The 23,596-nt window shown below is 42.0% G+C and overlaps 1 protein-coding gene across 2 annotated transcripts in view; it reads left to right on the forward strand.

The window, feature by feature from the left end:
- Positions 1-23,596, forward strand: part of LOC148356289 (protein O-mannosyl-transferase TMTC2-like) — an 86,224-nt gene that overhangs the window by 41,980 nt on the left and 20,648 nt on the right. For both annotated transcript variants that reach the window (XR_015852053.1, XM_088347896.1), the window contains exons 3-8: positions 14,036-14,864; positions 14,944-15,058; positions 16,750-16,835; positions 18,062-18,246; positions 18,325-18,403; positions 20,005-20,126. Coding sequence is in view for 1 of the 2 variants with exons in the window: in XM_088347896.1 (XP_088204022.1) it covers positions 14,036-14,864; positions 14,944-15,058; positions 16,750-16,835; positions 18,062-18,246; positions 18,325-18,403; positions 20,005-20,126 (1,416 nt within the window). In the remaining variant the exon portion in view is untranslated. The remainder of the gene's footprint in view (positions 1-14,035; positions 14,865-14,943; positions 15,059-16,749; positions 16,836-18,061; positions 18,247-18,324; positions 18,404-20,004; positions 20,127-23,596) is intronic.

Genomic DNA, 23,596 nt, shown 5'->3' on the forward strand with positions numbered 1-23,596 from the left:
ACCGAAAAGGTTGCTGACCCCTGACTCAGGGTAACTTACCTGTGAAAGAAGGTGATTGAGTCTGGATTCTTCCCCCTTTTTCCTGGGTGGAAAGACACTGAGACAAATAAACAGGACAAAACACTGTGTTGCACCCCCGTCGTAAATGCATTAAAAAAGTGAATTTATCTCCTAGCCTGAAGTACTCATGAAAATAACCAGACTTGGCTCGCGAGTCATTCTTCCCAACCCCTGGAAGCCCTCCACTTTTTGCTCCATTGTCTGCTCTTCCAGCATGGTCTGGGCGATGTCATCACCCTCAGTGATTGTTCGAGGCTGTCATGACCATTTTTTTAGTGCGGGAACGTTACAAGCAGCCAGGCGGCAGGGAGCTGGGGGAGGGTTCCTGGTCGGTGTTCCCTCTAAGCTGCGCACGTGCGCAATTGCACACTGCTCACACATTCTCAGCACACAAGAAAATCTAGCCAGCGCACAAAAATCAGGGCTCAAAATTGCTAATTAAGAAGCGACTTAAGTCAAAGTTACAGTGCATAAAGGTAAAAATACACGGGTTCCCCTGACGTTGTGTTCTGAACGCGGTATTTTGAAGTCGACTCGAAGTAGAACGAAGTTAGGTAAAGTTAGTAGAGTTTGTCGAGAATCGGCTTCTTCGGCTCGGCTCACTAAAAGGAACCGGCTCTTTCGGGTCCTAAACGGCTCTTCGGGTTGTTTTTGCTTCTTTAATCCCAACATGACCAAATATTATGTAAAATTATGCACAAAATGACTTAAAAAAAAGGGGGGATAGAACAAAAAAGAAAAAAAATACCAAAACAAAAAAGTAGTGAAAAGCTGAGAAAAAAAGAAACAAAAGGAAGAGAAAAAAGAAGGAAAAAATTTGAAAAAAAGCCAGAAAAAAAGAAAAGAAAGAAAAAAGTAAATAGAGAACAAAAAGAAAAAAAGCAACAGCTCGGAAAAAATAGGCACAATAAGATTCATTTAAAGGAATTTTTAAAAAATGAAAAAAAAAACAGGGAAAAACAAGAAAAAGTGTGTTGTGTTGCATTCAAATAATTTCCAAATATATCAAGTGAATCGTGTTGCCAACATTGTACTTCCACTAAAAAATGTGACTAAGTACAGTTCTGTATCTTACAACCGATTCAATAAGCCCCGAAAATGTTAATATCATGCGACAAAATATATCAGGAAATAAAAAGAAATGGATATCTGTGAAAGAATTGTAAGAACAAACGACGCCAGGCGGCAGGGAGCTTGGGGAGGGTTCCTGCTGCCAACCAGGGCCCCTCCTGCCACCGCATCTGGCTCATTTATCACTGTGCCGGCTCCTCCCGTGCGGGCCGATCCCTGGTTATCTTGGCAGGGAGCTTGTTACTCAAGGGGCAATTGTTTCCTCGATAATGAGCCAGACGTCTCAAAAGGAGTCGCTTGGGAACACAAAGAGATGAAGGATGCAGGAGAAGGAAAACTATGCCCTCATTTCCTTCACGTTATCTTTTCCCAGTCTTGGGAAATGGACCATCTTTTGTTTCATTTGAGCTGAGGTTTTACAGTAAAAGGCTTTAAGGGAGTCCGTTTCTTTCTCCCCGGCTGCCATTTCACTTCAGAGGCGAGGAAATGCTAATCATCCTACAGATGCGCTCCGGTCGGCATTCCATCCCTCATTCCATTTACTCCTTAAATGGAGAGTGGAGCTTGCCAGATAGGGACAAAGAAGGGCGTGGTGTTTGCATCACAAGCTACAGAGAAAGGAGGAAGGGAAATATTTCAACCGCTAGTTTGTTTAATAATTTCCAGGTTCTAAATTTGCGTACTGGGTACGATTATTATGCATATCCAAACACACAACGCTCCCTGTCAATGCCGACATCCGGCTCATCTCATGAGACACAGGTGTCAAAGAGGCGGCCCGCGGGCCAGATCAGGCCCGCTAAGGGATTGAATCCGGCCCGCGAGACAACACTCAGAGAAGCGCAAGAGAAAAACAAGCTGCTGGTTGAAATATGTCAACTTGATGTTGCCAAGCCAGGTGCCTCTCACAGAGACACTGTGCTTGTATTTCTCTCTCTCTCTCTCTCTCTTTTCCACCACTTTTCCTCTCTCTCTCTTTTCTACCCCTTTTCTCCCACTCTGTCTCTTTCACTCTCTATGTCTCTCTTTTTTTCTTCCTTTGTTGCTCTTTGTCTCTTTCTCTCTATCTCTGTGTCTTTTTTAACTTCTTTTGCCCTAACTTCCTTTTTTCCTTTTCTCTCTTTTCTCTTTCTCTCTTCCTACCCTTTTTCACTTTCTTTTCTCTTTTCTCCCCTTCTGTCTTTCTATTTCTCTTTGGATTTCTTTCTTTCTCTCTCTCTCTCTCTCTTTCTCTCTCCCTCTTTTCCACCCCTTTTCTCCCACTCTCTGTCTCTGTCTCTTTCACTGTTTGTGTCTCTCTCTTTCTCTTCCATTGTTGCTCTTTGTCTCTTTCTCTCTGTGTGTCTTTTTAACTTCTTTTGCTCTAACTTCCTTTTTTCCTTTTCTCTCTTTTCTCTTTCTTTCTTCCCTTTGCGCTTTCTTTTCTCTTTTCTCTCCTTCTGTCTTTCTATTTCTCTTTGGATTTCTTTCTTCCTCTCCCTTTCTTTTCCCCCTCTCTCACAATTTTTTATCTCTTGTTTCTCACGCTCTCTCCCTCTCTTTCTTTCTTTGTCCCACCCTCTCTCCTTTTTCCTCCCCCTTTCTCTTAATTAATTATCTCCCTTTTTCTTTCTCTTTAATCTACTAGTCCGGCCCCCGACAGAATGTTTGTTTTATCGTGTGGCCCCCGAGTTAAAATGAGTTTGACACCCCTGTCATGAGAGATAACCCAAACCAGGGGTGTCAAACTCATTTTAGCTGGGGGCCACATGCTAAGGAAAAAAATCTCACATTGGTGGGACAAGTAAGTTTAAAAGAAAGAAAGGGAGAGAGATTAAAAGAGAAAGGTAACAAAGAAGACATTATAAGAGAGAGAGAGAGAGAACAAGAGAAGGTAAAAGAGACAGAAAAAGGTAGAGAGTGAAAGGGAGAGAGCCCAATCGAGAGAGAGAGAGAGAAAGGGACAGAGAAAGAAAGAGAAAGAAATAAAGAAAAAGAAAGTGAGAGAAAAAAAGATCAAACGAATAAGACAACAGATTAATGCCGAGATAAAAAGCAAAAAAAGGGGGAGCATGAGAAAGAGAGGGAGACAGAGAAAAAAGAAGGGAAATAGCAAAAAGAGAAAAAGAGAGAGAGAAATAAAAAGGGAGAGGGAGAGAGAGAGAGGGTGGGAATTCGATGGAAATAAATCGAGAAAGAGAAAGAAAAATAGCAGGAATGAGAGAGAAATAGAGAAGGAGAGAGACGAATAGAAAGAGCACAATTGAGAGAGAGCTTATTAGAGGGAGAAAGGGAGAAAAAAAGGAGTGGGATGAAGGCAAAACAGAAAGAAAGAGAGAAATGAAAGAGAAAGAAATTAAGAAGAAGAAAGCAAAAGAAAGAAAGATCAAAATAATAAGAGAATAGAAAAATACAGAGAAAAAGACAGAGAGAGAGTGAGAGGGAGACAGAGAGAGAGAGGGAGAGAGAAAGAAAAGAGTGAGCATGAGAAAGAGAGGGAGAAAGCAGAAAGAGAAGAGAAGAGAAAGTTAAAAAAGAAGGGGAAATGGGAAAATAGAAAGAGAGAGAGATAAATAAAAAGGGGAGAGAGACAAGGTGAGAAATACATGGAAAAAATAGAGAGGAGATACAAATAGATAGAGAAAAAGAAAGGGAGAAAGAGGACTAGAGAAAAAAGAGAGAGTGAAAGAAAGAAATACTACTACAGTTGCTTTGCAAGTGGTGTCTGGCTTGGGTGACATCAAGTGGACATTTTAAAACTATGCTTCTCTCAGTGTAGTCTTAAAGGCCGGATTAAAACCCTCGGTGGGCCTGATTCGGCCCACGGGCCGGGTGTTTAACACCAATGCTTTGACAACAGCGACCAGATGATGAAGGTCCTGTATCTGAGTCAGATCAGGAGGCTTATCCTGCTATTAGTAACCCTAAAAACCAGAACTATTATTCTCGTAGTCAACTACTGAAAACATGGGTTCATTCTATGAATTGTAAACATCACCAAGATAGAAATAATATTTTGGTTTGGTAGTGAACTTATTCATTTGCTTTGTATCCTGAAATAATATTTTTTCAAATGCCCTTATTTAAACTGGTGTCACGAGGACCGGACCAGAACGGAGGCAGGAGGCAGGAAAGGAGAACTCATCTGCGTTGACGATCAAAACTTTTATTTAGCAAAATAAAAGTCGTCCAAAACTCCGGGACAAAACAGAACAAAAACAGGCTTTTACTCAAAACGTGAAAACACAGGTTTCCTCCGAATCAAACAAAACAGGACAGAGCAAAACAGAACGGAAAATGCAGACAGAAAATGCAATACCCACAACCCACCCTTAAGTAGCACACACGCAATTAGCTGATCTACTATAGCCGGTGCCCAGGGGGCGGGGCCAGCCGGTCGCCACGGCGACCATGCTGGACACGACAACTGGTCCCCAAAAAAAATCATTGTGAGATAAATCAGATGCACAACATCGAGGGCCAACACTCTTGAGATCCTCAGCAACACCACTCTTCAGCTGTTGTCATTGATGCTTGCTCAATTCTTCAACATCTGAGATTTTGAGTTTTAAAGACATGGCACGTATGATACGATGTTATTTGGAAGGAGTACCCGGCATTCTTTCAAATGGACATGGCTTTTATCAAAAAAGTGTACATAAACACTGTTTCCCCTTCCAACCATGTCTCATCTCGAGAACATTTGCCGCACCCCTCTGTGATTGGATACTACGTCCACACACGTATTCATAAGATGGAACGGAGATGAGGGAGAATTTTGGAAGGGTTCACTAAGTAGAACGAAATAATACGTGGCAGTATGAAAACAAACGCTATAGAGAACGCAAGAGTTGGAACAGCTGCATAATTTTACCAATGATACAGAGAGGTTCAGCTTGTAAAATGTTAATAAAGTGTCGAGTACAAATGTCTTGGTAGCCTACCGGTCCCTTAAAACAAGGACCAGTTATCTCGTTTGCCCGCGTCCCTGCGTCCTTGACGCATTATTTTTGCTGGGGACGCATCGTGTCAAATCAACGTGCGTCCCCGGGACGCAACTTTTTTGACAAAGATTTACCGTACTCCAAACTTTTCGTCAGGCAGATCCGCCATTGTTGTTATGGTCTCGCGGTTCCAGTTTTCATCTGCACGCCGATCTCGAGTTCGAGTTGTGTAGTGAAAGTCTGTCTCTTTTTAGAGAACCGGCTTTTTCGGCTCAATTCATTAAAGAGCCGGCTCTCAAACGGCTCACTTGCTTTGATGCATTATATTACGAATGATTATGTTGTATAAAAAAGTTAAGAAAAAAGAAAGTATTAAAGGAGAAAATGAAAAAAGACAGGTTTGTGGTGAACCCCTATAATCAGTATATTACCAACAATAATAATTTAATGCAGAATAATTTGAAGAAGAAAATGTATGATTCTACTTAATTCTATTTGCATGTTTTTTTTTCCTTCTACAGTGAACGTCCAAGCGACTTCATTTTTGAACTTATTTTATAATAAACCTCATTCATGTCGAGCAACTCAGTATCAACAAAATGTTAATCAACAAGATATATGATATAACAAAACACATGTACAATATAACATGTTAAACTACATAAATAAACATGTTTGAAAAAAAAAAGATTTTTTTTTGTATTTTGTAAGGGAAAATACGACAGTTTGTAAGGGCATGGAGCACACTAAATTTTGGGGACCCATAGATCTCTGTTGGGACCCATAGATTTTTCAGCATGCGAGTCCCCGGGACCCATCACTTTTCACAGGTAAAATGAACACTGAAGGACTCAGAGACAGTGTCAGCCTCAGGGTCATCACCACCCAAAACAAGTGCAGAAAACTGTAAAAATATATATCTTGTGACCTATTTTGGATTTTTGTTGCTGCGAAATGTTATTGCACTACTTTGTTCACACTGCCGTTACAATGCATTGTTCTTCCATTGCACTATTATTATAACTCTGGCCAGTCTCTTAGCACTACGTTGTAAATAGTTTTGCCTGTTCATCCTGTCTTTTTTTTTTGTCTCTTTATAGTCTATATTACGATTACCCTGTAGTGCCATCTTGTTTCAGACGAAGTTTCGAGTTGATATCAACCAATTCTATTTGGGATACTGTACTTAAGCGTTGAGGATCTATCTATCCATCTATCTATCTATCTATCTATCTATCTATCTATCTATCTATCTATCTATCTATCTATCTATCTATCTATCTATCTATCTATCTATCTATCTATCTATCTATCTATCTATCCCTCTAACTAAGCTACTATATCTTTATAATCTATCTATCTATCTATCTATCTATCTATCTATCTATCTATCTATCTATCTATCTATCTATCTATCTATCTATCTATCTATCTATCTATCTATCTATCTATCTATCTATCTATCTATCTATCTATCTATCTATCCCTCTAACTAAGCTACTATATCTTTATAATCTATCTATCTATCTATCTATCTATCTATCTATCTATCTATCTATCTATCTATCTATCTATCTATCTATCTATCTATCTATCTATCTATCTATCTATCTATCTATCTATCTATCTATCTATCTATCTATCTATCCCTCTAACTAAGCTACTATATCTTTATAATCTATCTATCTATCTATCTATCTATCTATCTATCTATCTATCTATCTATCTATCTATCTATCTATCTATCTATCTATCTATCTATCTATCTATCCCTCTAACTAAGCTACTATATCTTTATAATCTATCTATCTATCTATCTATCTATCTATCTATCTATCTATCTATCTATCTATCTATCTATCTATCTATCTATCTATCTATCTATCTATCTATCTATCTATCTATCTATCTATCTATCTATCTATCTATCTATCTATCTATCTATCTAAGCTACTATATCTTTATAATCTATCTATCTATCTATCTATCTATCTATCTATCTATCTATCCCTCTAACTAAGCTACTATATCTTTATAATCTATCTATCTATCTATCTATCTATCTATCTATCTATCTATCTATCTATCTATCTATCTATCTATCTATCTATCTATCTATCTATCTATCTATCTATCTATCTATCTATCCCTCTAACTAAGCTACTCTATCTATCTATCTATCTATCCATCTATCTATCTATCTATCTATCTATCTATCTATCTATCTATCTAAGCTACTATATCTTTATAATCTATCTATCTATCTATCTATCTATCTATCTATCTATCTATCTATCTATCTATCTATCTATCTATCTATCTATCTATCTATCTATCTATCTATCTATCTATCTATCTATCTATCCCTCTAACTAAGCTACTCTATCTATCTATCTATCTATCTATCTATCTATCTATCTATCTATCTATCTATCTATCCATCTATCTATCTATCTATCTATCTATCCCTCTAACTAAGCTACTATATCTATCTATCTATCTATCTATCTATCTATCTATCTATCTATCTATCTATCTATCTATCTATCTATCTATCTATCTATCTATCTATCTATCTATCTATCCCTCTAACTAAGCTACTATATCTATCTATCTATCTATCTATCTATCTATCTATCTATCTATCTATCTATCTATCTATCTATCTATCTATCTATCTATCTATCTATCTATCTATCTATCTATCTATCTATCTATCTATCTATCTATCTATCTATCTATCTATCTATCTATCTATCTATCTATCCATCCATCTATCTATCCATCCATCTATCTATGGACCCTGGTCAAATCCATCAAGAGGGTTGAACGACAGCAAGACAAACACATAGAAAAACAAAGAAAATAAAAAAAGGGGAAAAAGTAGCAAAAACACACACACAGAAATTTTTGGAGCATGGCTAACACAAATGACCAAACAAGTTAAGCACATCGGTACCCAAGTCGGTCATGCTTTCGTCCCTCCAGATGAAACGGGACACAAGAAAGCGGCCATGTCACTCGGGTCAGGGTGACACCATACACTCTTCTGTTCAACAGCAGGGCCCGACAGGTTTCACTGATTTACCCCTGCCGCATCATATGGGTTCCCTGACCATCCCTTAGAATGACCAAACAAGTTAAGCACCTCGGTACCCAAGTTGGTCATGCCTTTGTCCCTCCGGCTGAAACGAGACACAAGAAAGCGGCCATGTCACGACAGCTTTCACTGGTTTACCCCTGCGGCATCAAACAGGTTCCCTGCCCATCCCTTAGAACGGGTCCAAACCTCCCACTATCCTTTCACAACACCTCTCCACTCATTCCTATCACCCACAAGAGCTCTAGCTTCCTTTATATTTAGACCTCTTTCCTGCAGTGCACTCACTACACCATCCATCCACGTTAATCGCAGCCTTCCTCTCGGTCTCCTTCCATTTACTTCTGCTCTGTTGAGGATAAATACCAGAACATTTGAGTAGTGACTTAATTAATGTCCACTCATAAGAACAGAAGCTGTAGAAACAAGAGACGATTCTACAATGGTCCCTAAAAGACCCCAACATAAATCAGGTGATTTCCAAGCAGTTTGACTCAAATTCATTATCCGAATCTATTGTGGTTATTCACCTCCAGGGATGACTAACGGCCATATTGGATGTTTGTTTTTTTAGCTGTGGATTTTAATGGAGACAGCAGTCGGTGGTGTAATGGCACTGCGTCGTTGGTGCTCCTAATTAATTGTCAGTGTGCTAAAATGAACTAGCAGGGACCAAATGCACAGTTAGGATTAGGATTATTCACATTTGGGTTATTTTCAGATTCAGATTCAGATCTACTTTTTTGTCATGTATACAGAACGAAATGTCAATACATCTGACCCGCACAGTTTCCTTGAATGTACAGATATAAATAAAATGTTGTATTGAGTTAGAGTATTGAAGTACTAATAATATACTAAATAATTATAGCTATGTATAGTATTATACAGTAGTGCAAAGAGTGCAAGAGGAGCAGCTAACCAGGTGTGCAAAATGGGCAGTCAGGTAAACAAGTCACTATACAATAACAATAACACTGGAGTACGATAGTGCAGAGGAGAACAGATGTGTAAAGGAGTGGCTAGGTATAAGAGAGCTGCCAGTAGTGCAAAAAAACAGGGTGCAGGCATTTTTAGTCTTTAGGTGACAAAACCCCCCAATATGACTCGGCCGAGGCTTGAACCAGCGACCTTCCAGTCTCAGAGCGGGCGCCCTACCATCTAGGCCACAGGTGTCAAAGAGGCGGCCCGCGGGCCAGATCAGGCCCGCTAAGGGATTGAATCTGGCCCGCGAGACAACACTCAGAGAAGCGCAAGAGAAAAACAAGCTGCAGGTTGAAATATGTCAACTTGATGTTGCCAAGCCAGGTGCCTCTCACAGAGACACTGTGCTTGTATTTCTCTCTCTCTCTCTTTTCCACCATTTTTCCTCTCTCTCTTTTCTACCCCTTTTCTCCCACTCTGTCTCTTTCACTCTCTGTGTCTCTCTTTTTTTCTTCCTTTGTTGCTCTTTGTCTCTTTCTCTCTCTCTCTGTGTCTTTTTTAACTTCTTTTGCCCCAACTTCCTTTTTTCCTTTTCTCTCTTTTCTTTTTCTCTCTTCCTACCCCTTTTCACTTTCTTTTCTCTTTTCTCTCCTTCTGTCTTTCTATTTCTCTTTGGATTTCTTTCTTTCTCTCTCTCTCTCTCTTTCTCTCTCCCTCTTTTCCACCCCTTTTCTCCCACTCTCTGTCTCTGTCTCTTTCACTCTTTGTGTCTCTCTCTTTCTCTTCCATTGTTGCTCTTTGTCTCTTTCTCTCTCTGTGTCTTTTTAACTTCTTTTGCTCTAACTTCCTTCTTTCCTTTTCTCTCTTTTCTCTTTCTTTCTACCCTTTGCGCTTTCTTTTCTCTTTTCTCTCCTTCTGTCTTTCTATTTCTCTTTGGATTTCTTTCTTCCTCTCCCTTTCTTTTCCCCCTCTCTCACGACTTTTTATCTCTTGTTTCTCACGCTCTCTCCCTCTCTTTCTTTCTTTGTCCCGCCCTCTCTCCTTTACCCTCCGTCTTTCTCTTAATTAATTATCTACCTTTTTCTTTCTCTTTAATCTACAAGTCCGGCCCCCAACAGAATGTTTGTTCTATCGTGTGGCCCCCGGGTTAAAATGAGTTTGACACCCCTGATCTAGGCTACGGAGCTTTCAATATATTAGTTCTTCATTCTTGGCATGGAGACACATCACAGATGAAATAACTTGTTTTTCAGACAGACCAGTCTGTTCTGCACAATGGAAAGTCTCATTGACATTTTATTGATTTGCTAAATTGCCTAAAACCTCAAAAACCAAAAGATTTACCAATACCCCAAAACTGTTCTTGAGAAACACACTGCTTCAAAAAGCATATTTTACCCGAGGGCTAAATAGTTGACTCAGTAGAAGCATTTAAAACGCTAAATAGCGCGAACATTCATGGTTACGCTTGAGAGCTGCTGATGCATTCAGGCGACAATTAAGGAACAATTTAGGACACCCACAAAGCAGTTAAGGCTAAGATAAAGCTCATCAGCTTTACTGCCACAAATGCTGTGCCCTTCCATGAATATAGCACGACACCAAAACCGGCAATTTTAAGTCAATCCAAGTCTAATTTATTTATATAGCCCTTAATCACAAAAATGTCTCAAAGGACTGCACAGGATTACAATGACACAATCACCTGATCTTAAACCAACATGCGGGCAAGGAACAACTTAAAACCTCAGCGTCAGGAAAAAGAAAAACCTTGAGAAGGGACCTCACAAGTGGTATCCATGGTGAATTACATTTAGCATTACAGTACACCAACATAGTAAACACTAGGTAACATGTTGAAAATTTGTCCGGCAAGTGCATGACAGCAGCGACGCCCCCAGCCTGTAAACTAGCCCAGAAAGTCTATGACGGCCACAACGCAGCTTCCCATCTCTGCCAGCTGGTCCATGCAGGCGTTCACATGCTTCAGTTCAAACCCTGGTCCGCTGACTCATCTCAAATCGTCCTTCTCCTTCGTATCACCACCGGGCAGGCAGTCGGAAAAAGACAGGACAATACAGAATATGAGGAGGGCATCAATCATAAGCTTTGGAATAGAAGTGTGTCTTAAGCCTTGATTTAAAAACTTCCATTGAGGTTGCAGATCTTATCTCCGGAGGCAGGGCATTCTATAGCACCGGGGCCCGGATGGAGAACGCTCTCAAGCCTGCAGACTTCTTGGCTCTCGGAGTCACAAGTAGAAGGTCATTGCAACCTAGTGGAGAACGTTGTTTACAGAAAACAGCAGGAACTGGGACATATATGATAATCAGCGCTTCCCGACGCAAGAAGAGCCTCTGTGACGAAGGACGTCAGGCATTGTTTTGATAAGAGCTCTGTTGATATGAGTTTTTTAGACATCGCCAAGCCCTTCGGTGAGGAGGTGGTGAAGCCCAGGGGGGGGTTTCCTGGCACGCCCACGGTAGGAGTCAGCACGCCCATGGGAGGAGCCGGCATGCCATCTTGTGAAAAGGCGTGGGCCAGAAGAACTTCAGAAGAGGGAGAACGAGAGAGGCGGGACGAAGTCTAATTCGATGGCGTTTACTTAGTTAAATACTTTAAGAAATTAAATCTGCCCCCGTGTGGAAATGCCGGTCTCTTGTCCATATTTTCCCAAAAAGAAACAGGCATGCATTGTTAGGCGTAAGTTGTGTTTCGTTAATGGAGTCAGATATCTAATTCGAACAATTTGGTCTTAAGCCTTGATTTAAAAACTTCCATTGAGGTTTAGAACCAAAGCTAGAATCCCAAAGGTCCTTTGTGTGCCCCTGTTGACCTTCTCATGTTTTTTCTTTTCACTTTTCATCCGATGGAATCAACAGCCAGGCTGGAGCCGGTAGGTCCCGCTAGGCCGCACTAAACCCTCTTATGATAATCCGAACATGCAGCCTTGTTATGGACAACAAGTTTTCCATCATGGCCCCATTTAAAGCGAACACACACGGAGATGTTTAGCCCATTCATGACACCATCGAGGCCGTGAGTTTGATTTCCATCATGGAAATTGCTGATGAAACGCAGACCCGCTGCGAATGATCTTTCCCTCGCATTAGAATACTTTATGGTATACTCGTGCGAACTTGTGCGTTCCTGGGACGGGTTCAAATGAAGTTCGTGACTAGGACGAGCTGGGAGGTAACAAATGGGGCCACAAAAGAAGCGTTTCAGTGGCGATCACTCATGTTCCCTTGTACTGAGGAAACTACTTGACCCTTATCTCTAAAACATCCAACGTCATCGTATCTAATGCACACTAATAAACATCCTAAATGGACACCAATTAAAAGATCAGGGATTAAAGTGTTGCGTGACAGTCGCCCTCTCGGACGGAGAATTAATGCTCTTATGGGATGTAAACAGTATCTGCATACCAACACAATGAGTGGTAAGCTGATTAGCAGTCACACTCGAAGCAACTCAACTGGGAAAAGCCCAACTAAGTGAGCAATGACAGCCAAGATTTATTTTGATAGAACCAGCCGCAACCAACTCTAGTAGAAAGGTATGACTATTATTATTATATACCACAGCCATATCCCCCTAGTGGGAGGTGGCTAGAGTCATTTCTGACTCTTTTTGGGAGATTGATTTAGAGGAGGGGATTCCCAGCCCCCTCGCTCAGTCATTAGGTGACCAAACCCCCCCAATTCCAACCCCTAAAGCTGAATGCCAAGCAGGGAGGCAACGGGTACCAATGTTTAAGTCTTAGGTATGACTCGGCCGAGGCTTGAACCACAACCTCCCAGTATCGGGGCGGGCGCCAGACCCCCAAGGCCACCGAGCTGACTATAATAATTCCGAAGAGAACATCTGTTATGTATTGTTGGGAATTAATATTAAGATGTACCGTTTACCAAATGGTTCGAATTAGTTATCTGACTCCATTAACCAAACACAATGTACATTCACCTAACAATGCGCGCTCATTTCTTGATTGGAAAGATGGACAAGAGACCGGCATTTCCTCACGGAGGCAGATTTAATTTCTTAAACAATTTAACTAAGGGGCAGCACGGCGGCGCAGTGGTTAGCGCATGTGCGGCACAGTTCATGTCATGGGAACCTCCTGCGTGGGTTCAAATCCAGCTCCGGAATTCCTGTGCGGAGTTTGTATGTTCTCCCCGTGCTTGCGTGGGTTTCCTCCGGGCACTCCGGTTTTCTCCCACATTCCAAAAACATGCATTGTCAATAGGTGTGAATGAGCGAGTGAGTTGTCTGTCCTCGTGTGCCCTTCGTGGCAACCAGTTAAGGGTGTCCCCTGCCCACTGCTCGATGATTGCTGGGATGGGCTCCAGCACCCCCGCGACCCTACAGAGGATAAGCGGTGCAGCTAATGAGAATTTAACTAAGTGAACTCCATCGATTATGGCCGAATTAGTGTCGCTCGAGTCTCTGTCAAGCCTCCTCTCTCGATCTTGCGATCTCTCTCTTGGCCCACGTCTTTCCGCAAGCTGGTGTGCCAGCTCCTCCCATGGGCGTGCCAGGAAAGCACCCACGTGGGCGCCACCACCTCGGAGAAGCGCCACGATGTCTGGAATTAACCAAAACAACACCGAGCGTTTCCACGTCATCAGGGCCTTGTTCTCAAAACATTGCCTGCCGTCCTCCGTCATAGTCTTGTTATTAACAGACCTAGATAAAATATTCTGCATTTGCACCTGTCATTGAACTATATCCTACTCGGTGAAAATCTTCATTGCACTCAATAAAAGTAACTTGTATTCAATCATATAAAATCCTTTATAGTTAAATGTATAAAATCCTTCAATACACAGTTAATGACTAATGACTATAATTGGTTCTTTCAGAGCCAGCGCTCAATTTATTTGACCATTTTTGCCTTATTGAACTCTATACAATTATTAAGTTAACTCTGGTGTTATGTATTTCATTTCAGAAGATGAACCTGAAGCTTTTGTCAAGCCTTACTGTTCTGGTCACCTGGGGCATCTTTCTGCTGTCAGGACGTATCTACTGGATGAGCAACAAGCCTCCCAACTTCTCCAACTCGGACAACCCAGCAGCCGACTCACCGCATCTTCTCACCCGGACGCTGACCTTCCTCTATTTACCAGCTGCCAATGGCTGGTTGCTGCTCTGCCCTGACAGGCTGAGTTTTGACTGGTCCATGGATGCAGTCCCCTTGATAAGGTCTCTGGATGACTGGCGGAATCTTCACACCCTTGCCTTTTACGGAGGAGTTACTCTACTGACTTGGTTTGGTTTTCAAGGCGGCATCTCGAAAGGGAAAGCCACGGATGAGAAAGCAACAAATGGCAAATCTGTCAGTAATGGGAATGGTTATCATGCCCTTGACACAAACCACGTTACAGACTCGGGACCACCTAAAATGACTCTGAATGGGTCAGGCGGACTGTACGCCGACTCTCCTCGGACATCACTACCACCCACAAAGAATCTTGTAATATTCTCATTAGCTTTACTCTCACTACCTTTTATCCCAGCGTCCAACCTATTTTTTTATGTTGGCTTTGTCATTGCGGAGAGGGTACTCTACATTCCCAGCATAGGTTTTTGCTTGTTAGTGGCCACCGGTGCAAGAACTTTGTACATCAGACTGAGAAGAAGACACTACAAAGCCTTGCTTTTGAGTCTGTGTTTTGGGCTGGTACTGCTAAACGGACTCAGAACGATTCAAAGAAATCGGGACTGGAGCAACGAGGAGAATCTTTACAAGTCAGGAATTCATGTGAACCCTGCGAAAGGTAAGGTGTTTCTTTTGTGTTGTTCTTTGTTCTGAAGGGATTTATTCAACCTGAATGTGTTTTTCAATGTTTCCCACAGCCTGGGGCAACTTGGGAAATGTTCTGAAGAGCCAGGGCAAGATAGCGGAGGCAGAAAAAGCCTATAGAAATGCTCTGCACAACAGGGGGAACATGGCTGATATGCTGTATAACCTGTGAGTGTCAAAAATATCTCTTTTACTTCTGACACCTGGATGGGAGTTGTTCTAATTGGATTTGTCACATATGGAGGGAGGCAGAAACGGAGGTGAATAAAAAAAGGTGTCAGGCAGGAAACAAAAATAGAATAGAATAGAATATGCCTTTATTGTCATTGTTACAACATGGGATATGCTGTGACAACGAAATTGGACGACTCCAGTTCCACATTTACAGTGAGGATAAGGAAACAAAGAGACAAAGGAATAAAGAACTAACTGACTTTGTTGTAAGTAGGCTTTGTTTTCCTCCTGGGGGGGTTGAGGGTCAAACAGAGTTGCCGGATACAACCGAATGTTTGATCTTACATTACACATAGTCCAGTGTTTTTCCGAATTGCTCAGTCCACAATTGAATGGATTTGGGAGTACAGTCCATAAACATGCCCGATTAAAGTCGCCGTCGACGATAAAGCTCCGTTGGGGTGTGCAAACTGCTGTTTATTGATAGCAGCGGGCAGGAGATTTAGCGCTATGCTAACGTTAGCATCCGGTGAAACGGTTAGCGGTGGAAAGTAAACAGCAAACACAAAGACCACAGTTAACTCTCCCGGTACATAGAAGGGTCTGCACGATACTGCTAGAAACTCCATACCGAGTGAGCAGTGTGTGTCAATGGTTCGGCTATTGTAGCGCGTAGTCTCCAACCCCTGTTTTTACCGGAGTCTTCGTCTCGTTCGAGCCGGTGATGTAATGCGTCGGGAAAGCCAAGACTCCGTGATGACAAAAAAAAAAAAAAAATCCATTCCGGACGTTGTTGGTGGCGATCCGCAGCTCAAATTCACTCATTGTGGACGATGGATCTGGCGTTGGTTGAACATGCTTGGGAGCGCTGGTCTGTGTGGTCGCCTTCTTAGCTCAGCCTTTGCTCCGTCGTTGTCGGCAGGCGGGCAAATCTTCCAGGGAGATCCGGTGGTCTCTGTATATCCCTCGGGATGTAGTGGATAATATTGTAAATAGATGGTAGAGCAGAAACAAGGGCGATGATTTGGCGTTGTTGGACCTTTGTATCCTCTTCTGTGACTTGACCCCATTATGATTCAGATTCAGATATACTTTATTGTCATTCTTGTACACGTGTATACAGCACGAAATGTTGATACATCTGACCCGCACAGTTTCCTTGAATGTACAGATATAAATAAAATGTTGTATTGAGTATTGAAGTACTAATAATATACTAAATAATTATAGCTATGTATAGTATTATACAGTAGTGCAAAGAGTGCAAGAGGAGCAGCTAACCAGATGTGCAAAATGGGCAGTCAGGTGAACAAGTCACTATACAATAACAATAACACTGGAGTACGATAGTGCATAGGAGAACAGATGTGCAAAGGAGTGGCTAGGTATAAGAGAGCTGCCAGTAGTGCAAAAAAAACCCAAAAACAAACAAACAGATGTACAGATTAGCAGCTGTGTAGGCTTACTATGTGTGTTATTGACCATTTAACAGTTTAATGGCCAGGGGGACAAAGCTGTTGCAGAACCTGGTGGTCCTGCACCGTACACTGCAGTACCTCTTCCCTCTTCCCTCTTCTTTATGTTTTGTAATATAACAAAAAGTAACTTCCACAATTGTTTTACTATAATCCCCAAGTTTCCAAACTCTTAATGATGTATTCTTGTGCCACCTCGATGTCTTTCAGGGGTTTGCTTCTGCAGGAAAACGAGAGATTCTCTGAGGCGCTTCATTACTACAAACTGGCTATCGGGAGTCGGCCAACGCTAGCATGTAAGAGGACCTCGTTCTGTGTGTGGAGAATAAGTGCAGTGGTTGTTTAGAGTAATAAAACCAAGAAAAAGGGCCATGCTTCAGTTCCGACACGGAAAAACACCACATTTTGGATATTGGTCGATTTAGTCTCAAAATTGAGTCAAGCTAATTGAAGACTACGGATCGGATTCAGCAACTGTCCACTCCAAATATTAAAACCCTTGCTTCATTTTTCTCATTTTTCTTAATTCCCCCCTATGTTCCGGTCCGGAGCCTTCGCTCTGAATACGCTGGTCTACTAGTGATCCCAAGAACCAAGAAGAGATCGCAGGTTCGAGAGCGTTCTCCATTCGGGCCCCGGTGCTATGGAATGCTCTTCCCCCGGAGATTCCATCTGCAACCTCAGTGGAAATGTTTGAATCCAAGCTTAAAACACACTTCTATTCTATAGCAAATTAATAACCTATATTTCATGTTGACAAGATAAGGGGATGGTGTTGTTGTTGTTGTTGTTGAGACACTCAAGGCGCCTAAGGTAATCCTTAGTAGCGCTAGACCCGCTCGTGGGAGGCTCCGTAGTTCTCCGAAGGAGAGGGGTCTGCGACTGTCCTGTGCCGCCAGGCCTGACGGGGTGTGACCCAAGCAAACCAAGCATACGAAGCCTCTGAAGTCCTTAGTACGTTCGGACAGGCTGGTGCATGATTTATAGAAGCCCCGTGGGCAGGTAGTACAGGTGATTGGGGTGTGGTCGCAGCGAATGGTTCGAAAGCACCACTGGCATTTGGACTGGGGGCCAGGGTTGCTCTCGAAGTCGCCCGCCCTAAGAAGAACAGAGAGAGGAGAGTAGAAGAGAGAAAGAGAGAAAGACAGACAGAGTAAAATGCAAAAAAGGGGAAAAGAGAGTTTGAGAGGTGGGGAGAGAGTAGGAAAGAGAGGGATAGAGAAAATGAGAGACAAGAGTGAAAAGGGGGAAGAGAGAAAAGGAGAGACAAAGAAGGAGAGAGGACCAAGAAAGATAGAAAGAGCGAGTCTGAGTGGATTGAGTTGGATTCGTAAGGCTCCCCCGGGAGAGAGCCCTTCGCAGGACACCACGGGAAGGTTCCTAGTCTTTGTCCTGCAGGGGATGGTGTCATAATAGTCTGTAGTTTGCAATAGTCTTTGATCTGTGCAGCGTATTGAGACTCTTTGTGATTAAGGGCTATACAAATAAACATGACTTGACTTGACTTATTTCTGTTCCGAAGCTGCCTATCTGAACACGGGAATCATCCTGATGAACCAGGGTAGCCTAGAAGAGGCCAGGCAGACCTTTGTGACATGTGCTAACATTCCTGATGAAAATCTGAAGGATCCCCACACCCACAAGAGCTCAGTTACCAGTTGCCTGTACAACCTGGGAAAACTGCTCCATGAGCAGGGCCAGCAGGAGGTACATGAAAATGTTTCAGTTCTTATGCCGAATTCATATTGAATCAAACAAGATTGTTTCTTCTTCTGCATTCTCCAGGAAGCCCTTTCCGTGTACCAGCAGGCCGTGCAGAGAATGCCAAGACAGTTTGCTCCCCATAGCCTTTTCAACATGATGGGTAGGCCAATATTTATTTGGAACGAAACTAGCATTCATCTCTGGAGTCATGAATCCGGTAACAATCACTTGATAAAACAGTCCAATGTTTGCATTCAATGCAAATGATCCAGTGATGAAACTTCTCGTTCGATAATCTAAACCAGAGGGGGTTTAAATTAAATTCAACAAATGTGAAATTGCTGCCAAAGCAAACAACTGAACGGTGTAGTGTTTAAATGTGCGCTTCTACCAGGGAGGATTGAAGATAATCCAAGGAATAAATCACATTCATTGCCTTGTTATTGCAACACTAATGGCATTAATGGAAGCTTAGAGATGAGATGGTCCGCTTAAGCTCTCATTGAGGACAAGAAGGTGTTTAGTCAGGTGGGTTCGGGGAGTTGTGCGCTGATGTCATGTTGATGTCATGTCACTGCGAGGGCCAACTGCATGTGTTTTTCTTTTCCTTTTTTTCCCATGGATTGCGAATGTTGTAAACAGTGTTCCCTCTGAGCTTGCGCACAAGAAAATCTAGCCAGCGCACAAAAATCAGGGCTCAAAATTACTAATTAAGAAGCGACTTAAGTCAAAATGACAGTGCATGAAGGTAAAAATACACGGGTTCCCCTGACGTTGTGTCCTAAATGCGGTATTTGGAAGTCGAGTCGAAGTAGAACGAAGTTGAATAAAGTTAGTAGAGTTTGTCGAGAACCGGCTTCTTCGGCGCGGCTCACTAAAAGGAAGCGGCTCTTTCGGGTCCTAAGCGGCTCTTCAAGTTGTTTTTGCTTCTTTAATCCCAACATGACCAAATATGATGTAAAATTATGCAAAAGACTTAAAGGAAGGGGGGAATAGAACAAAAAAGAAAAAATACCAAAATGAAAAAGTAGTGAAAAGCTAAGAAAAAAAAAAACAAAAGGAAGAGAAAAAAGAAGGACAAATTTAGAGAAAAGCCAGAAAAAAAGAAAAGATAGAAATGTAGGAAAAAAGTAAAAAGAAAAGAAAAAAGTAACAGCTCGGAAAAAATAAACACAATGAGATTTTTTTTAAAGGAAAAAAAAAGGAGAAAAAAAACACGGAAAAAAGAAGAAAAAGTTTGTGTTGCATTCAAATCATTTCCAATGATATCAAGTGAATCTTGTACTTCCACTAAAAAATGTGATTAAGTACAGTTCTGTATCTTACAACCGACCAAATAAGCCCCCAAAAATGTTAATATTATGCGACAAAATATATCAGGAAACAAAAAGAAATGGATATCTTGTGAAAGAATTGTAAGAACAAACCACGTTTGCAATCGTACATGAGTCAATTCATTCAAAAGAGAAAAATAATTTTGCATTGCCGGAAACTCAGCAAAATGTAACGTGATGTCAAGTTTTGGACATGTTTGTTCATTAATTATCTGGCCACACTTGGGATTATGGTTGCTCACTGTTGCTTCAAGCGTTTCTCACCGACTTTGTGTTAACGCTCAGACCCGTGGAAAATTACAGGGAACATTGATTGTAAACTATTGTATATAGTTCATCCTTGAGGATCCTTGGTTATTATCTCCACAGGCAACTTCAAGATCTTCCCTGTTCTAATTAAACCCTGACCCCTATTTCCTCTTCCCAGGAGAAGCCTACATGAGGCTAAACAAGCTGGAGGAGGCAGCTCACTGGTACAAGGAGTCCCTCAGGGTCAAGCCGGACCATATACCGGCCCACCTCACTTATGGAAAACTGCTGTCCAGCATAGTACGTGAATACACAGGATTACTGCATAATGGGAATCAGTATACAACAGCAAAATAATAGTATAAGCCGGCGACTAATGAAATTGGTAGGACACCTATACAGGGTTACTGAGGGAGGACGTCCCTGCACATCACAAGTGTAAGGATATACTGTAGACCAGGGGTGTCAAACTCAATTTACCACACGATAGAACAAACATTCTGTCGGGGGCCGGACTAGTGGATTAAAGAGAAAGAAAAAGAGAGATAAAGAAATAAGAGAAAGAGGGAGGAAAAAGGAGAGAGGGCGGGACAAAGAAAGAAAAAGAGAGAGGGAGAGAGCGTGAGAAACAAAAGAGGTAAAAAGTCATGAGAGAGAGGGAAAAGAAAGGGAGAGGAAGGAAGAAATCCAAAGAGAAATAGAAAGACAGAAGGAGAGAAAAGAGGAAAGAAAGCGCAAAGGGTAGGAAGAGAGAAAGAGAAAAGAGAGAAAAGGAAATAAGAGAAAGAGGGAGGGAAAAGGAGAGAGGGCGGGACAAAGAAAGGAAAAGAGAGAGAGGGAGAGAGCGGGAGAAACAAAAGGTAAAAAGTCGTGAGAGAGGGGGAAAAGAAAAGGAGAGGAAGGAAGAAATCCAAAGAGAAATAGAAAGACAGAAGGAGAGAAAAGAGGAAAGAAAGCGCAAAGGGTAGGAAGAGAGAAAGAGAAAAGAGAGAAAAGGAAATAAGAGAAAGAGGGAGGGAAAAGGAGAGAGGGCGGGACAAAGAAAGGAAAAGAGAGAGAGGGAGAGAGCGGAAGAAACAAAAGGTAAAAAGTCGTGAGAGAGGGGGAAAAGAAAAGGAGAGGAAGGAAGAAATCCAAAGAGAAATAGAAAGACAGAAAGAGAGAAAAGAGAAAAGAAAGCGCAAAGGGTAGGAAGAGAGGAGAAACGAGAGAAAAGGAAAAAATGAAGTTAGAGCAAAATAAGTTAAAAAGACACAGAGAGAGAAAGAGACAAAAAGCAACAAAGGAAGAGAAAAAGAGAGACAGAAAGAGAGTGAAAGAGACAGAGACATAGAGTGGGTGAAAAGGGGTGGAAGAGAGAGAGAGAGAGAGAGAGAGAGAGAGAGAGAGAGAGAGAGAGAGAGAGAGAGAAATACACGTACAGTGTCTTTGTTCGAAGCACCTGGCTTTGGCAACATCAAGTTGACATATTCAAACCTGCAGCTTGTTAAAGAGTGAGAGAAAAAGGGAGTAAGAGAGAGAAAAAGGGAGTAAGAGAGAGAAAGAATAGAGAGAGAGAGAGAGAGAGAGAGAGAGAACGCGAGAAGCAGAAGAGATAAAGAAATAGTGAGAGGGGGGAAAGAGAAAGAAAGAAAGAAATCCCCCAAAAAATAGAAAGATAGAAAGAGTAGGAAGATAGAAAAGGAAATAATGAAGGGAAAGCAATAGAAGGTAAAAGACACAGAGAGAGAAAGAGACATAGAGGAACAAATAAAGAGACTAAAAGAGAGAGATAGAGAGTGAGAGAAAATGGAGGGAGGGAGGTAGACAGAGAGAGAGATAGAGAGAGAGAGAGAGATAGAGAGAGAGAGAGAGGAGAGAGAAATACAAGTACAATGTTTTTGTGAGAGGCACCTGGCTTTGGCAACATCCGGTGGACATATTTCAGCCTGCAGCTCATTTTTCTCTTTCGCTTCTCTGAACGTTGTCTCACGGGCCGGATTCAATCCCTTAGCGGGCCTGATTTGGCACTGTTCTGAGGTCTCGGGAACCTCCTGCGTGGGTTCAAATCCAGCTACCGGCCTTACTGTGCGGAGTTTGTATGTTCTTCCCGTGCTTGCGTGGGTTTCCTCCCACATTCCAAAAACATGCATTACAGGTGAATTGGCCGGTCCAAATTGTCCCTAGGTGTGAATGAGCGAGTGAGTTGTCTGTCCCCGTGTGCCCTGCAATTGGCTGGCAACCAGTTCAGGGTGTCCCCTGCCCACTGCCCGGAGATGGCTGGGATGGGCTCCAGCCCCCCCGCGACCCTAATAAGGATAAGCGGTACAGCTAATGAGATGAGATGAGATGACGGGGCGGCAGTAGCTCAGGAGGTAGAGCGCTCGTCTTGGGATCAAGGGATCCCAGTTCGAATCCTGGCTCGTCCGTGTTACATGTCCAAGTGTCCTTGGGTAAGACACTGAACCCCCAATAAGCAGGTTAGCGCCTTACATGGCTGCAAGACCGCTATTGGGAAATGTGGAGCACGTTGTAAAGCGCTTTGGGAAGTCATTGACTTGAAAAGCGCTATATAAATGCAGTTCATTTCATTTCATTTCATGACGTATCCTAAATTTATGTGCAACTATTTTAGGTAACAGGTTTTTCCCACAAAAACATGGATGCTCCAACGTTTTCTTGCAGGGAAAACAAACATCCTGGTTCATTCACTAGAGAAAAATATTCTGTGACTACAGATGTGTTCACAGCTGAGTCCAGTTTGATGCTGGGAGTTGCCTTATGTAAACCCTTCCTGGATATTGACCTCTTCCCTTCCTTGAGCAAAGACGTAAGATTCTCTAAGCAAAAATGGTCACCTTGAAGCTTCCTGGGCCTGGGAAGGAACCGGAGATCAACCTTGTCCAGGCCTTGGACAATGGACCAGTGGACAGGCTTATAGTGCAATTACTCAGCTTCCTCATTAGATCATCACGTCAGATAGATTTGTTGTCCTAGATCAGGGGTGTCAAACTCATTTTAACTCGGGATGGAGCAAACATTCTGTCGGGGGCCGGACTAGTAGATTAAAGAGAAAGAAAAAGAGAGATAAAGAAATAAGAGAAAGAGGGAGGGAAAAGGAGAGAGGGCGGGACAATGAAAGAAAAAGAGAGAGAGGGAGAGAGCGTGAGAAACAAAAGGTAAAAAGTTGTGAGAGAGGGGGAAAAGAAAAGGAGAGGAAGGAAGAAATCCAAAGAGAAATAGAAAGACAGAAGGAGAGAAAAGAGGAAAGAAAGCGCAAAGGGTAGGAAGAGAGAAAGAGAAAAGAGAGAAAAGGAAATAAGAGAAAGAGGGAGGGAAAAGGAGAGAGGGCGGGACAAAGAAAGAAAAAGAGAGAGAGGGAGAGAGCGTGAAAAACAAAAGGTAAAAAGTCGTGAGAGAGGGGGAAAAGAAAAGGAGAGGAGAAAGAAATCCAAAGAGAAATACAAAGACAGGAGGAGAGAAAAGAGGAAAGAAAGCGCAAATGGTATGAAGAGAGAAAGAGAAAAGAGAGAAAAGGAAATAAGAGAAAGAGGGAGGGAAAAGGAGAGAGGGCGGGACAAAGAAAGAAAAAAAGAGAGAGGGAGAAAGCGTGAGAAACAAAAGGTAAAAAGTCGTGAGAGAGGGGGAAAGAAATGGAGAGGAAGGAAGAAATCCAAAGAGAAATAAAAAGACAGAAGGAGAGAAAAGAGAAAAGAAAGCGCAAAGGGTATGAAGAGAGAAAGAGAAAAGAGATAAAAGGAAAAAAGTAAGTTAGAGCAAAAGAGGTTAAA

Source organism: Urocampus carinirostris, chromosome 11 (assembly GCF_059441175.1).
Source record: "Urocampus carinirostris isolate Australia breed hairy pipefish chromosome 11, RoL_Ucar_1.0, whole genome shotgun sequence".
NCBI classification, from domain to species: domain Eukaryota; kingdom Metazoa; phylum Chordata; class Actinopteri; order Syngnathiformes; family Syngnathidae; genus Urocampus; species Urocampus carinirostris.